The following is a 15,565-nucleotide window of genomic DNA, read 5'->3' as shown; positions in this document are numbered from 1 at the left end:
GAATAAAGCAGAATTTTGGTTTCTGTGATTGTGGCAATGAAATAATCAATTTGCTTTAAAGAAATGGAAGTAAAAAGTGGAGGGGCACCTGGGTGGCTCGGTTGGTTGAGCGACCAACTCTTGATTCTGTCTCAGGTCGTGATCTTCAAGGTTGTGAGATTGGGCCCCATAGCAGGCTCCGTGCTGGGCAGGGAGCCTGCTTAAGATTCTCGCTCTTCTTCTTCCTCTGTTCCTGCCCCTACCCCTCAAGAAAATGAAAATGAAAAATTAAAATTATAAAAGAAGAAAAAGTTGAATGATCCCTAAATGATATATCGTTGTGTTTTAGTAGACTGTTGCTTTTAAACACACGGAGACAAAACTGAGTACTAGAATTCTGATTGTATTAGGACTGAATCATGAAGTTCCTTGTTTCCCTTTTCACATGTCGATCTGTTGTGGCTACTTGCCCAACAATCGCTGTAAGCTCAAGATTTGGAGAGGGTATTCTTTGGATACTGTCTAGGCTTTTGTTGTCATGTCTAATGGTGGTGGAGGGGAGAGTTACTTACCAAGAAACTTTATTCTCTCTTTTTAAAAAATATTTTATTTATTTGACAGAGAGAGAGAGAGACAGCGAGAGAGGGAACACAGGCAGGGGAAGGGGAAGAGGGAGAAGCAGGTTTTCCACTGAGTAGGAAGCCTGATGCGGGGCTCCATCCCAGGACCCTAAGATCATGACCTGAGCAGAAGGCAGACGTTTAATGATTGAGCCATCCAGGTGCCCTGAAACTTTGTTTTCTTGTCTAAAATGCAAAAATCTAGGGGAGACAAATTAAAGAGAAACTCTCCATTCTGTGAACTGTAGGGGAAGGAAGTTAACAAATATTAAGCAAAAATGAGCTAAGCCCCTTCCTGTCCTACTGCATTCCACATCCTAACCTTTCCATACAGGTAGTAGTATCTCCATTTTGCAGATAGGGAGCTGGGGCTCAGAGAGGTTGGGTAAGTTATTCAAGGTCACACAGTTGGTAAATACCAGAGCCCCAATGATCCTGGTCCTCTGATTCCAAGTCTAACTCCGCTGTCCTGGGAGGCAGCCCTTGGAAAGATTGGTGTGGGGTGGGATTCCAGGGGTGGGGTGGGAGGAGAGGACTGGGTGGCAGGGGGAGTGCCAGTATTGTGACCTTGGTTTCAGAAAGACTGTGAAGGGCAAACATGTTGCTGGGAAGTTGATCTCCAAGCTCTGGGGCTCTGGGGTTGAGGTTCTTGGAGCCAGTACAGTGGGGCAGAAGATCCCAAGTCTTCAGGATCTTGGTTGAGAGTTTCCAGGGGTGAAGGCTTTTAAAACAATTCAGCCAACTAAGTCTGAAGATCAAATAGGCATTATTAAGTGATTCATGACTCAGGTAGGATCCCATCTAGCAAGCAGAAAGGACCTCTGAGGTGCTGTACAGTTTTTTTTTTTTTTTAATAGGAAGGAGGGTGGGGCAAGGAAGTTATTAGCAAAAGAAAGAATTATTTCAGGCGAGGGCAGGGGGTCTTACCATGCAAATTACCTCATCTTCCCTTTGTGGGGGAGGTGTGGGATAGAGAGTCTGTGGGTCAGATTACCTCACTGGGGCCGGCCATTAAATTCCTGACTGACTGTTAAAATTACATTTCTGGGAGAGTTTGAAACCACATTTAGGTTAGATAGTAAGTTCTGGTTTGGTCATGTGGCCTAGCACAAGTGACTCCATTTTGGGTCTAAGGCTTTCTTTTTGACAAGGCTTTTGTGGCTGGGGCCAAGGGTGGAGGTTGGAGTCCTGGCCTGAGACCCGTCTTTTAGGATTCCCAGTTCCAAAAACATGGGTCTGAGGGTTCTGGGGTCCGAAGGCACCAATTGTGGGGTTCAATTCTGAGGACCTAGCTCTTAGGTTATTGGGTCTGAAAATCTAGGATCAAGGGTTTAGTAAAACCTGAATCTTAGGGGCTTGTTTTAGAAAGTTTCTGGGTCTGCAGGGCTCGGACTGAGAGTCTCATCCTGAAGGTCCCTTTTCTGGCTGTTAGGCTCCTTGGGCCTGGGAGGTCTGGGTGGGAAAGGTCCAGCTGTAAAACTCTCAAGTCTGTTAGTCCAGGCTTCGAGGGCCTAAAGTGAAAAGCCCAACGTTGCGAGGCTTGGTTTGGCAATCTTTGGGCCAGAGATTTCCTGGATCACAGGGCTCAGGACGCCATGTCTTCGGATCTGAGGATCTCTGGACGTGGTGGCTTGGGGTGGAGTGTCCCAGGTCTGAGGCTGGATGCTGAGGGTATCGGGTCTGCGGGCGGCTGCGAGGAGCTTGGAAACGCGGGTCCAGGGAAGCGGCGACCGCGGTACTATCGCGCTAGGACCCCGGGACTATCGCGCTAGGACCCCGGGGGAGGCGGCGGAGGGAAGCGCGGCCAGTGTTGACAGCGAGGGCGGTGAGACGCCGGCGCTAGGACCCCGCGGGCGCGGCGGGTGGCGGCGGCGCGTGGGGCGGCGCGTGTTGACAGCGGCGGCGGCGGCGGCGGCGGAGCCGGGCGGGCGGCGGGAGTCGGCGCGCCTGGTTCCTGCTCTTGGTGTCGAGGCGGTGGCGGACGGGCGTCCGGGGATGGCCTTCATGGAGAAGCCGCCGGCCGGCAAGGTGCTGCTGGACGACACGGTGCCGCTGACAGCAGCCATCGAGGCGAGCCAGAGCCTGCAGTCCCACACGGTGCGCGGCCCGCCGGTCGGTCGGGCGGCGCGGGGCGGCCCCGGGCGGCGAGAGGGCTTCGGGCGGCCCGGCGCGGGTTGAGCAGGGTCTCCGGGCCGGGGAGCAGGGCCGGGGGTCGGCGGCCCAGGGCGGGAGGGTAGTGCCGTGGCAGTGGCTCTGGGTCAGGGGCCCCGGGGCCCAGGTGAACTCAGGTCTGCAGGGGCCGGGGGTGGGGATCTCAGCCCTCTGGGCCAAGCAGGAGGAGGGGCTCGGTGGTGCCGCTCAGAGTTGTAGGATTCCCGGGCCCACCTGGGCCAGGCGGAGTCAAGGGAACAGCTGGGACCCTCTCCTCCACTTCTGCCCGCCGCCAGCCTTCTCTCTGGGGCCGCGAGTTTTCCTCCCTTCCGCTGGGTAGCTGAGTGGCGGCGATGTGGATGTGCCTGGCCGAATCGAAGTGTGACTTTAGAGCCTACTTCTTGGGATAGCAGAATGTAAATGGCTGGTGTCTGCCGCCCCAGCTGGTGGGCAGTTGCTTGGCCTAGGCGCAGGAAGTGGTGAGGGAGGCAGTCTGGGGTCCTGCTGAGGCAGGTGTATGAGTGTGCTCCTTCCCTCCTCTAACCTGCTCTTCAGTGGGCAGTGGTAGCATTCATTTGAGTTTAAAATCCACCAGAGTAGCATAAAGGAGTAATAGGTCCTCATAGTAAACACAGACAGAGTTCATTTGTTACATATACTGTCTTTTATGGGTCTTTAAAACCAGGATTGTTTTCATTTGCCTGTACCTTTTTTTTTTAAACAACACTGTGCATTATAATTTACAAGCAATAAACCTAGAAACCAGTAGAAAAACAGGAGCTGTCAGCCAGTAGGACTTTGTTTGAGAAATAATGAATGGGGAGAGAGAGATTCCTTAAATTGTAATGTTTTGTCAGGCCACCAAATCAGATTCCAGCTCTGAGGCTTGTTTGTTTACCATTGCAGTGTGTTTAGGGTTCATCATCTGGAGGCTAAAGCCCCACAATAGCCTTCTGTCTCTCTTTTTGTTCAAGCTGTTCTGGTGACTTCAAAGAGATCTTTTATTCTGTTGTATTAAAGTGGGACTTTTTGAACCTCAGTTTCCTCTTCCAATAGCCGTGCTTTGTAGGGCTTGGATTGTTCAAAGTGTTCATTTCCAGTTAGGAAGATGATTATATATTTTAAAAATGTATTTCATTTTCTCATTTATCTTTAATCCTCTTTTACAGACTTGAGAGAAGGCACTGTGTTGGACAGAATTTTTACCCTTTGTAATGTATACCTGTGGGAGTATGGGTTAAAGGTTGAAATTTAGGGCAGGTAGTCAAGAATAAATTCTGATATTAAATTCGATTTTTGACTTGGCTTTTGGCATGTAAATTGTACAAACTTCTGAGGAGAAGAGTTGAGTCTTTTAGGTTTATTTTGTGTTGAAAGTAAAGAGATGCTTTTAAGTACTCACAAATCACTTCTTCCAGGAAGCATTCCATGATGGCCACTGCCCAAGCCCTGTGCTCACTTCCACCTTGACCTAGATCAGTTTATTCCATAATCACGTCTTTAGTTTTCTTCTCTACCAGACTATGAGAGGAGGGACAGACGCTTAATTTTGGGTCCCAAATCCTGGTGTCTGATAGGATTTCATATGTGTTTGTTGAATGAATAAACGAATGAATTGCAACCTTACTTTGCCTCTTTTTTGTTTTGTGTAAAACAGTAGTGGTGAAAATTGGAACAATGTGGCATCTAAGGTGCTAAGTTAAGGGGGTCAGTGCTTCAGAAAGGTAGTGAAAGATGTAATAAGATTCCATTTCTACTGCTGAGCTTTTCTTTAAGAAATAAAATAATTAGAGTAGAGAATGGGAGTCCCTATAATGATGACTGATCACAAAAGATAGTGACTCACAGGAGACCCTTAGAGGCAGATGTGGTGGAGTAAAAAACACTGTAGCATTGTCTTGCGCAATTTTTGACTGTTCTATGTTCTTGTCATTTTAGCTGTAGAATTGGAGAGTGGGAAATGTTGCATCAGCCCTGAACTTTATTGAGAAAATCATATGCTGATGCAGACTTTCTGGATTATTAGCCCCTTATGAGTAAGTAAGTCCTTTTAAAACAGGAACTGTTGGAAATTATTTTGGAAAGAAGTAGTTGTTAATGGTGGCATATGGAAGAAAAGAGCATTGTTTTCTATTGGGAAAACTGAAGGTGACTTTCGTATTTGTCAGCTGAAGGGAGACGGTGTCCCAAAAGTCAGGGCAGTCCTCCCTCTGAAATGCTGAAAAATGGATGTTCTCCTTGGCTGTAGGATAGAAACATAGAGAGAGAGTATATAGCCTTTGAGTTGGAAGAGGCTAGATGTTAATATAGTTTTGGGCACACTTGCTAGTCTGTGTGTAAGTCATAAGAAGGTTAACTTTTTGATGTGTATTTTGATGTTGTAAAGAGGGTAATAAATGCGTACTCTGCCTGCCTTCCAAGGTTGTTACAAAGATCAGATGCAACAGTCTTTATGAAGTATTCCTAAAGGGCGTTTCTTTTTTCTTCCATCTCTTCACTTCTGGTGAAATAACATCCAAAGCATTAAACATGGTAAAGTGTTATTATCGTAAATAGCTAATTTCTGTCCATGGTTCTTTCCCTTTACCAAGGTTGTTTAGCTTTGGGAAACAGAATTTACAGCAGAAAATTTTAGGTTACATAGGATTTAAAATTTATGGACTTGGGAGGGAAACATTCTGTGGGTTGGAAAATACAGATGCCAGGATGGAGGGAACACAAGGTCACTGCGAGAAAGGCATATTTGCATGAGAAACTGGCAGAGAGGGTACAGATTGGTAGATGATTCTGTTCTTGACTGTGGTTTGAATGATTTTATTTTCACTTTTATGGAGCACAATGAATTTGGCTTCAGGAAATAGACCAGGCCTCTGCTGCAAGGAAATGAAACTTCCATAAAATCCAAAGGGACTATAGTTAGGGAGGATGCTTTCAGCTCGGGTGGGAGGAAAGGGAAGGATTTTCCAAACAAAAGGAATTTGAATAAAAAGCCATACAGGTGAATTGTGGGAAAGTTGGGGCTATTGAAGAGAAGACAAGAGAAACAGAGATGTTCTTGGTGACGTGAAAGGGAAAACTTCTAAAAATCAATAGATTGAAAAAGTGCTTACCTAGCTGAAACAGAAACCAGAGGAAACCGATAGTTTTGGAGAGGGTTGTTATCAAATATGCGTATCAGGTTTTTGCTGGTCAGTGTGCTATAGTGTGCTAACGCTTCATCTCCATTTGCTCCTTTTAAAATACTCTTCTGTGGGGCTCATCTGATTCAAGGCCCATTTACTCTGCATTTGATGCATTTTGTTCTTGAGAAACAAAAGATAATTTTAGTGGTATTTGAGGCATAACACAATTTTTTTGAATCTGGAAAGATAATATTACATGTTGAGATCTTTACTGAAAATAGTTCTCTCTTTGAACCTTTGATTTTTGGAAACTGTATTCTTACACAGTTTATTTATTCATGCTGGAGATCTGGTGGTATGCTAGATAGCTCCTGCTTTCATTGAGCTTTTGTTCTGTGGGATTCTGAGGTCTTCCGTTTCCTGAGGTGTAGACAAATCAGTCAGAGTCTTTACCTGTCAAACACAGATGGTTTTGATCTTCCTTTTGTGGCTTGGATTATTGAGCCTCCGCTTATTTTTATTTTATTTTATTTTATTTTTTAAAGATTATTTATTTATTTATTTGACAGACAGAGATTACAAGTAGGCAGAGAGGCAGGCAGAGGGGTGGGGAAGCAGGCTCCCCGCTGAGCAGAGAGCCTGATGAAGGGCTCCATCCCAGGACCCTGGGACCATGACCTGAGCCGTAGGCAGAGGCTTTAACCCACTGAGCCACCCAGGCGCCTGAGCCACCCAGGCGCCCGAGCCTCCGGTTTTTATTCAGTGACCTTTTTTAAGTCTTTTTCTTTTTATATTTTATTTATTTGACAGAGAACGAGAGATCACAAGTAGGCAGAGAGGCAGGCAGGGAGAGAAGGCAAAGCAGGCTCCCTCCCGAGCAGAGAGCCCCATGCATGGCTCCATCCCAGGACCCTGGGATCATGACCTGAGCTGAAGGCAGAGGCTTAACCCACTGAGCCACCCAGGCGCCCCTTTATGTAGTCTATTAAATTCTTTTCATACGTCCTCAGAATAAATCAATCAAATGTGATGCCAAATTAGCAGACCTCATTGCCTTCAGAGCCTGACATTTTAGGCAACCCAGTGCTCAAAATCGGGATCTCTCTGGGCTTCCTTTTGGGATGCTGTTTGGAAGTTTCTTTACAATTCCAAGTTATACTGAATACTTTAACAAAAAAAATTCCTTGAAGATATTTGCATAGGCAAATGCAAATGATAGTTCCTCATTTTATATGAAGATAATAAGTTTTCTTGAAATCTTTTTTTTTTGTTTTTTTTTTAAAGATTTTATTTATTTGAGAGAGAGTGAGAGAGATGAGAGAGCACACACAGAGGGAGAATCAGGCTCCCTGCTGAGCAGGGAGCCTGATGTGAGGCTTGCTTGATTCCAGGACCCTGGGATCATGACCTGAGCCACCCAGGCGCTCCAAGTTTTCTTGAAATCAAACTACTTGTCTTTTATTTGGTTATGTATTTTTCCCGCTTGTTTTGAAACCTGTGATGGATATAGTTGCAAAAGTCTGAGTTGGAACCTTTTAGATAATGGTAATTAGTTAATTTAGAGATTGTAAGTAAACTGTATGTATTTTTTTTTTTTTAAGATTTTATTTATTGGAGCTCCTGGGTGGCTCGGTGGGTTAAAGCCTCTGCCTTTGGCTCAGGGAGCAGGGTGGTGATCTCAGGGTCCTGGGATGGAGCTCTGTATCAGTCTGTCTGCTCGGCAGGGAGTCTGCTTAACCCCTCTCTCTCTCTGCCTGCCTCTCTGCCTACTTGTGATCACTGTCTGTCAAATACATACATAAAATCTTCCAAAAAAAAAAAAAAAGATTTTATGTATGTATTTGACAGAGAGAGACACAGTGAGAGAGGGAACGCAACCAGGGGGAGTGGGAGGCCTCCTGCTGAGCAGAGAGCCTGATGTGGGGCTCGATCCCAGGACCCTGAGATCATGACCTGGGCCGAAGGCAGACGCTTAACCAACTGAACCACCCAGGTGTCCCTAAACTGTACCACCTATTGAAGTCAATTTTTTGCAGACTGACTTAGGGGCTGGCTGGTGATTTTTTTTTTTTAATTTTTTTTTTTTTTAAGATTTTATTTATTTATTTGACAGACAGAAATCACAAGTAGACAGAGAGGCAGGCAGAGAGAGAGGGGAAGCAGGCTCCCCTCTGAGCAGAGAGCCCGATGCGGGGCTCGATCCCACGACCCTGGGATCATGACCCGAGCTGAAGGCAGAGGCTTTAACCCACTGAGCCACCCAGGCGCCCCCTTTTTTTTTAAATTTTGAGTGAGGGCATGCAGGTGGGGGAGGTGGGAGGGGTAGAAGCAGAGAGAGAGAACCCTAAGCAGGCTTCATGCCCAGTGCAGAGCCTGATTTCACAACCCTGAGATCCTGACCTTAGCCGAAGTCAAGAGTCAGATGCTTAACTGAGCCACCCAGATACCCCTAGGGGCTGATGATTCTTAGTCCTCATCACTTCTTTTGAGGATTATCCCACTAGGAAGATTTTTTTGTAGTAGGAATATAAATAAGAATCTGGTTGTAGTTACCTGGAAGAAACATAGGATTCTAGGACTGAGGTTTATTTCAGGGGAAAAGATCTTACATGTTTTGCTCCTCAGGGCGATATAAATATTCACCCATGTGTACGTAGCCTCCATGTAGTTTGTGATCTTAATAAGATTGTTCAAAATATAGATTGTTGATTGATGGTCTAAATGGGTTCATTTGGGCCAACTAGAACCAACCTGTTTTCTACTGAGGCTGGTTTAGTTCCTTTTCAAGCTGCTAGAGATTTCTGAGTGGCTTCACATGAAATGAGGCTCCTTTATGTTCCAGCTTTTGGCATCCTGAAGACAGGAGAGCTGGACTCGAACGTTGTTTTGGAACTCAGAAGTGCTTGAGTGCTTAGGGGTGTTGTAGAAGGGAGGGTAATAGGTTTTTTTCTGTTGTTTTCCCTCTAAAACTGGAAGTCATTCTTGTCAATGACTTCTTTCACAAGTAAGATGCATATGGTAGGGGAGATTAAGGTATGACTGTCTTCAGAGGAGATGACAGAGAACTTCATTTTCAGTTTGAAAATGTTGACTAAGGACTAAGGGACAGGCACTGTATCTGGAGTAAATACTTGTACCCCTCGAGGGGAAGAGTTTATGTGGATTGACCATTTAGTCTCCAGCTGATCTTGCAGACTGTCAAATTTGGGGTGAGTCTGGCCATTTCCATTTGAAAAGCTATCACACATTTCCTCCTGCTTACTAAAAGAGTACATTTTTCCTGTGGTCTTCAGATAATTGAGTAGTTAATTTTTGTTGGGTAAGAAAGTATTCCTATCAGTATAATATTAGTTTGAGGAACCTATTGCAACAGAATTCTTCTAGAATTTTTTTTTCTTAGTAACAACTTTATATATAATTCACATACCATATAATTTACCCATTGACTATACAAGTTAAGTGTATTCACAGAGTTATATACCTGTCTCCATAATCAGTCTTAAAATTTTATGTATTCATTTCGGAGAGAGAGAGAAAGAGAGAGAAACAGCAAGGGGGGGCAGCAGGAAGTAGGAGAGAATGCTCAAGCAGACTCTCCACTGAACACAGAGCCTGACGTGGGGCTCCATCCCTGGATCCTGAGATCATAACCTGAGCCTAAATTAAGAGTTGGCTGCTTAACTGAGCCACCCAGCTGCCCATCCCCCCACTTTTTTAGATTTATTATTTATCATAATGAATTTTAGAGCATTTCATTTCCCTGAAAGGAAGCCCCATACCTTTTAGCTGTCACCCTGGGAAGTTTATAACATTGCAGGATACTAAACTCGAGACACATTCTTAGCACAAGTTCTTTACGTCTCTGGGTTTACCTCCTTTCACAATCTTTTCAGAGGGACAGATTCTCTGTAAATGCTCATACACATGTTAAGATAACCTCCCAGATCCTCCCTGGCCTGAAGCCTGCTCTTTGGCATTGAATCTTAGGTTAAGAATCACTGCTGGAGAAGGTTTTTCGAACTGCAAAGTTGAAGTAGCTCGTATCTAAACAGTTTGTCTTGCTGCCGTATGAACCCTGCTTTCAGGAAGCTGTGGCTTTGGAACAGTAGATGAATTCTGTCCTGTCAGTGGGAAGGAGTTACTCTGGGTTGTACCTTGCTGAGGGCATTGAGGTGACTTAGTACAGGAGCCCAGCGGAAGGCACGGGCCTCTGTGTGGGACAGCAGGGTGTTGGCACCCTGGCCACCTTACTCTTTATGACATTTCAACCGGGCTGCCACACTGCTTCCGTGTGGCTCCTCAGAAACTGGTCATCTCTCCGCAGTTCAGTCGAGGCTGTTTTGGGGTGGCGGGAGGAGGGAGTGACTAGAGCGTTGGTAAGGGACAAACCTGGATCTAAGATGCCGCAGCTGTTTCCGAGGTGCAAAGGGAAGGCAGTGTTGTTCCGCATGCTTGCCTTCCAGCCTGCCCTTCGCCCGGTGACTGGGGACTGGTGGGTGGGGACAGGTGTACTTTAGTCCTGCAGGGGGAAATGGAGCCTGAAGCGGGCCTGCTCACACCACACTGAGCGCTCTCACTGTCCCCCCCCAGAGCACAGGGAAGGGCTGGCTGCCACATCGCTGTGCTCCAGACATCCCCATGTGTCCCCCTGTGCATACCACATTCACTAACAGCCTGCTGCTCTTTACTCCGTGCTGCTTCTCAGGTTCTGGCTCTGGCTCTCCGACGGCCACTGCGGTCGGTGCTGGGGGTGCGGTGGTGAGCAGGCGTGACTCCGGGAGCTCTGAGCATGCAGGACTCACTTCTGCCCCTTCCCGCCACTCAGAGAGCAAGGGGCATTTGGGTGGTGCCTGTGGGCAGCTTGTTCTGCCTCTGTCCATGTCTTTCTCTCTGAGTTTATTCCCCACTCCAAATCCAGCCTTTCATGTCTGTGTATTGTTACTTTGATTCCATTTCAAACTAGCACATTCCTTAGCGTATAATAAATAGTAAGACTCAGTCCTGTTTGTTGAGTAAATGGATTTGTTGTATGATTGCCGTTATCTGAGCTACAACTCAGGGAACCCTTCCTGGGGACAACTACCTTACCAAGCTTGATATGCTTTTCTTTATTTTTTTAAGAAGATTTTATTTATTCACTTGAGAGAGAGAGAGAGAGAGAGAGAGAGCACAAACAGGGGAAGAGGCAGAGGGAGAGGAAGCAGCAGACTCCCCACTGAGCAGGGAGCCTGAAACAAGGCTCTGTGCCCCATCCTGGGATGATGACTTGAACCTAAGGCAGATGCTTAACCACTGAGCCACCCAGGCGCCCCTGCAGAGCTGGATATGCTTTTCCTTCCTGTGAAACTCCCATTGAGCTTTATTGGTTCCAAACATGCAAGCATTTTACATACCTGTTCTTTCTTTCTTTCTTTTTTTTTTTTAAGATTGTATTTATTTATTTGAGAGAGAGGCAGTGAGAGAGAGCATGAGAGGGCAGAAGGTCAGAGGGAGAAGCAGGCTGTCGGTGGAACTGGGAGCCCGTTGTGGGACTCGATCCCAGGGCCTGGGCCCTAACCAAGAGTCAGTGCTTAACGGATTATGCCATCCAGGTGCCTCCATACCTGTTATTTCTTACTACTTTGTTTTCTATTTGTACTCTCCCCCTCCCACACACGTGAAAGGGTAAGGCAGGAGCAGAGGGACAATAATCTTAGTGACCTTGGACAAACGGTTTAATCTCTGTTTCTTTGTAAAGTGCAGATGATAAGAGTACGTTAGAGCTGCTGTGAGGTAAATTAACTGAGCTCACACGTGGAACGTTCTCAGCAGAGATCGGCACATAAGTATCAGCTGTTTTGATGTAGTTTATTACCTCTGTATTTGCCACAACACTGGTAACTAACTTCTCAGGTACTGGTACTTGCTGGGCGCTCAGGTATGTTTAGCAGAAAAAGGAGAATTATTTATTTAAAAGTTTGTTTCACTGTCAGCTGTGACCGCTTTACTACCAAATGGCAAAAAAGAGACCAGTGACCTGTCAAAGAGCAACTCCCCTACCGCCTTTTTCTTTTTCGCTCTGAAGGAACCTGTTTTGATAGCAAGGCTCAGGAGATGCAGCCTGGGGTCCCCTGCCTGGCAGCAGAGCCAGCTTTTGGCATTCAGAGGCGGCGGAAGAGGTGGAAGAGGCAAATGGGCAGGCCACTGGGCTCGGAACTGGCAGATGGGCTCCCAGAGGCCGGGCCTTGGGGCGGGGGGGTTGCCCGGCAAATGCCCATTTCAGCTCTTTACCTCGAAGCTTTTGTGCGTCCCCAACATCGGTGTACACACATTTTCCTTGTGGCAGTGGGGTGAGAAACAGAAAGCGCTGTGCTCTGTTCTTGCCCCTGCCAAGTAGACCGTGCCAACCCATACTTGTGAGGGGGTGGGCTGGGGGGCAGCTGACCTCTTCAGAACACCGCTTCCTGAGACATGCACTTCTGTTCTCTGGAGCCCCCATGACTTCCTTTCCCCTAGGCAGGCTGTGGGCACAGACTTTTTTGGGTGTCTTTCACTCTGTGAAGCACAGAACTTCTTCCTTGTCGGAAAGTCTCTACGGTTTGGGAACCTTAGCAAGCACCTATGAGGAGTCTCCTGTGAACTGGGCACTGGGCGGTGAATTAAGATAAAAAGATGCACGAAGCAGGGAGCTTCTTTCCTGGTAGAGGTGGCAGATGTCTGAACCAAAGGGTGACGGTGTTGAAAGTGCTTGCCTGCCTGGGAGCCCTGAGGGGACAGTGGGAGTGGCTCCAACCCCCCAGGTCCTTCCTGGGGCTTTGACCTCAACAGCTTCTCAGAGAACAGGTTCTAAATTAGCATTCCCCAGGCTTTTGAACTTGCAGACTCCTTTCATCGTACTACTGAATTATAAAAAACTCCCTCTGGAAGTGATTTTGAATTAAAAAAATATTTTATTCAGATCAGTACATTATTGAAAATTATATTAATGTTTGGGATCTGAATTACATTGTTTTTTGAAATACAAGAGGCAGTGAGAATTGTGATAAGATGAACACAGCTTAAGGCTCTCTGATAATGCACATCTTCGGACATTTTGCAGAATTACCAATTTTATTATGGTTCTCACTTCTCGTATTTCTCACTAACTTCTCACTTAACTCATATTTTACCATTGGCATTCCTAATAAAAGCCTGTCTTTAGTCATGGTCCATTAATGGGTATAAATGAAACCATGTATGACGCAGAGCAAAATCTATTAAAAAGCAGGCGCCTGGGTGCTTCATTAAGCTTCTGCCTTTGGCTCAGGTCATGATCCCAGGGTCCTGGGATTGAGCCCCAAAATGGGCTCCTTGCTCAATGGAAAGCCTGCCTCTTCTCCCACTCCCCCTGCTTATGTTCCCTCTCTCACTGTGTTTTTCTCTGTCAGATAAATAAATAAAATCTTTCAAAAAAAAAAAAAAAAGAGTTGAAAAGCTATGTAGAGGCCCAAACTGTGATAAACCAAATAAACCATGAACACACTCATCTGATTTCTGTGACTGGCCCCATGTTTCCTGTGAGTTCACTTGGAGGCTCTTAGTCTGTTCTGGGCTAAAGGGAGGGAAAAAAATTTTTTTTTTAAGATTTTATTTATCTTTCAGAGAGACAGCGAGAGAGCTCACAAGCCAGGGGAGTGGTAGCAGAGGGAGAAGCAGGCTCCCCTCTGAGCAGGGAACCCAATGAGGGACTTGACTCCAGGACCCTAGGATCTTGATGTCAGCTGAAGGCAGATGTTTAACCAGTTGAGCTGTCCAGGGGTCCCAAAGGGAGAAAATATTTAAATAATTATTTTATTGATGTATTTTTTAAAAATTAGAAATGTAAACAGAAGCCTTGTAACCTTTAATACATAAATCCTTCCTGAGACTGTAGCTGTTCATCCTCTTCTAAACTGTTACTAATCCACCCCATAAGGATCTCAGTTTAAAATACTAAAGAATGACTAGCTGTGTTCTCTGAGGCTGGGTTGCATTCGCAGACTTCAGTTAATTCAGCCATGCTGCTGTGAGCGTGCCCTTTGTTCCTGGCACCGTGCTGCACACTTGGGGAGCAAGACCCATGCGGTCCCTGCCTTTGTTTGTTCATTCCGAAAGGATCTGTCATGGAGGATTCTGATGGGAAGTAGAAGATGGGAAGGGGAGATTGGGCCAGCTCTGGGGTCCCTTGGAGACCAGGCTCAGGGATCTGAACAGCAGTGAGGGATGTCAGCAGGTTATGTAGCATGTGGAAGTGGTTTTTAGGAAGCTTATTTTGCTGCTGGTGAGTAGGGGTCGGTGCAAAGCATGAAGGGAGGGGAGAAGCGAGTTCAGGGTGGTAGTGAAGCGATGGGTTAGAAAGGCCACATCAGGGGCGCCTGGGTGGCTCAGTGGGTTAAGCCGCTGCCTTCGGCTCAGGTCATGATCTCAGGGTCCTGGGATCGAGTCCCGCATCGGGCTCTCTGCTCAGCAGGGAGCCTGCTTCCTCCTCTCTCTGCCTGCCTGCCTCTCTGCCTATTTGTGATCTCTCTCTGTCAAATAAATAAATAAAATCTTAAAAAAAAAAAAAAGAATAAAAAAAGAAAGGCCACATCAGGTCAGTGGCAGTGGGGAGAGAAGCACTGGAGAGAGGCAGGAATGCAACAGAGAAGTCTGCTAGGTAGAGGCCACAAGGGAAACAAAGGCACCAGAAAAGAATAGAGAAACGGTCCAGGGTAAGTGAGCAGTAACTGGTTTACCCAGGAAGATCGTGAGTCTGAGTCTGGGTTCTAGAAAGTTCGGGCAGTACTGAAGAGGCAGTGGCACTTGCTATGATAACAGCTAGGGCCCAGCCCTGTGCTAAGTTCTCTATGTTACTTATCTCACTTCCTAAGTTGGACAAATGCAGGCGCCCTTGTAACCACTGTAACATTTTCATCACTCCAGATATTTCCTTGAGGCCTCTTTGCAGTCAGGATCCTTCCTCTGGTCCCTGGCAACTACTGGCCTGCTTCCTGTTACTGTCATTTCACCTTTTCTAGAATGTCATATATATAAATGGCATCTTTTAAGGTATAATGGTTTGCATCCGGCTTCTTTTTTTTTTTTTTTTTATAGATTTTATTTATTTATTCGACAGAGAGAGATCACAAGTAGGCAGAGAGGCAGGCAGAGAGAGAGAGAGGAGGAAACAGGCTCCCTACTGAGCAGAGAGCCCAATGCGGGACTCGATCCCAGGACCCTGAGATCATGACCTGAGCCCAAGGCAGCGGCTTAACCCACTGAGCCACCCAGGCGCCCCTGCATCCGGCTTCTTTCACTTAGTGTAAAGCTCTGAGATTCTTTCATATTGTCACATGTTTCTTTTTATTGCTGGGTAATATTTCACCTTTTGTTACGCATTCATTAGCTGGTGGACATTTGGCTTGTTTCCACTTTGGGGCTGTTGCGAATAAGAGCTTCTATGAACATTGGGTACCAGTCTTTGTGTGGACAGACTTTCATTTCTCCTGGGCAGATATCTAGGAATGGAATTGCTTAGTCATATGGTGAGCGTATATTTAACTTTAAAAAAGAAATTGCTCAGACTTTTCTAGATTCTTACCTGATTCTCATGACAACTCTGGATTGAGCTATTATCTCCATTTTTCTGTTGGAAGAAAATGAGGTCCAGAGAGGGTAAGTAACGTGTTCCAGGCCATGGGGCTGGGGGCGGCAGAA

General features: G+C 46.2%; 1 protein-coding gene across 15 annotated transcripts in view; it reads left to right on the top strand.

Annotated features, from left to right (window-relative positions):
• The first annotated feature begins 2,456 nt into the window (after positions 1–2,456).
• Positions 2,457–15,565, top strand: part of PXK (PX domain containing serine/threonine kinase like) — an 81,148-nt gene continuing 68,039 nt past the window's right edge. For 13 of the 15 annotated variants that reach the window (XM_082739401.1, XM_082739400.1, XM_082739408.1 and 10 more), the window contains exon 1: positions 2,469–2,696. In XM_082739401.1, the coding sequence (XP_082595527.1) occupies positions 2,595–2,696 (102 nt within the window). In that variant the 5' untranslated portion in view covers positions 2,469–2,594. Of the gene's footprint in view, positions 2,697–15,565 lie in introns of all 15 variants that reach the window. The other 2 variants (XM_082739395.1, XM_082739399.1) reach the window with 2 other exon arrangements.

This window comes from Mustela nivalis (assembly GCF_964662115.1).
Source record: "Mustela nivalis genome assembly, chromosome: 1".
Classification (NCBI taxonomy): Eukaryota; Metazoa; Chordata; class Mammalia; order Carnivora; family Mustelidae; genus Mustela; species Mustela nivalis.
Note: the sequence above shows the minus strand (reverse complement) of the source record. Positions and strands in the feature narration are given on the sequence as shown.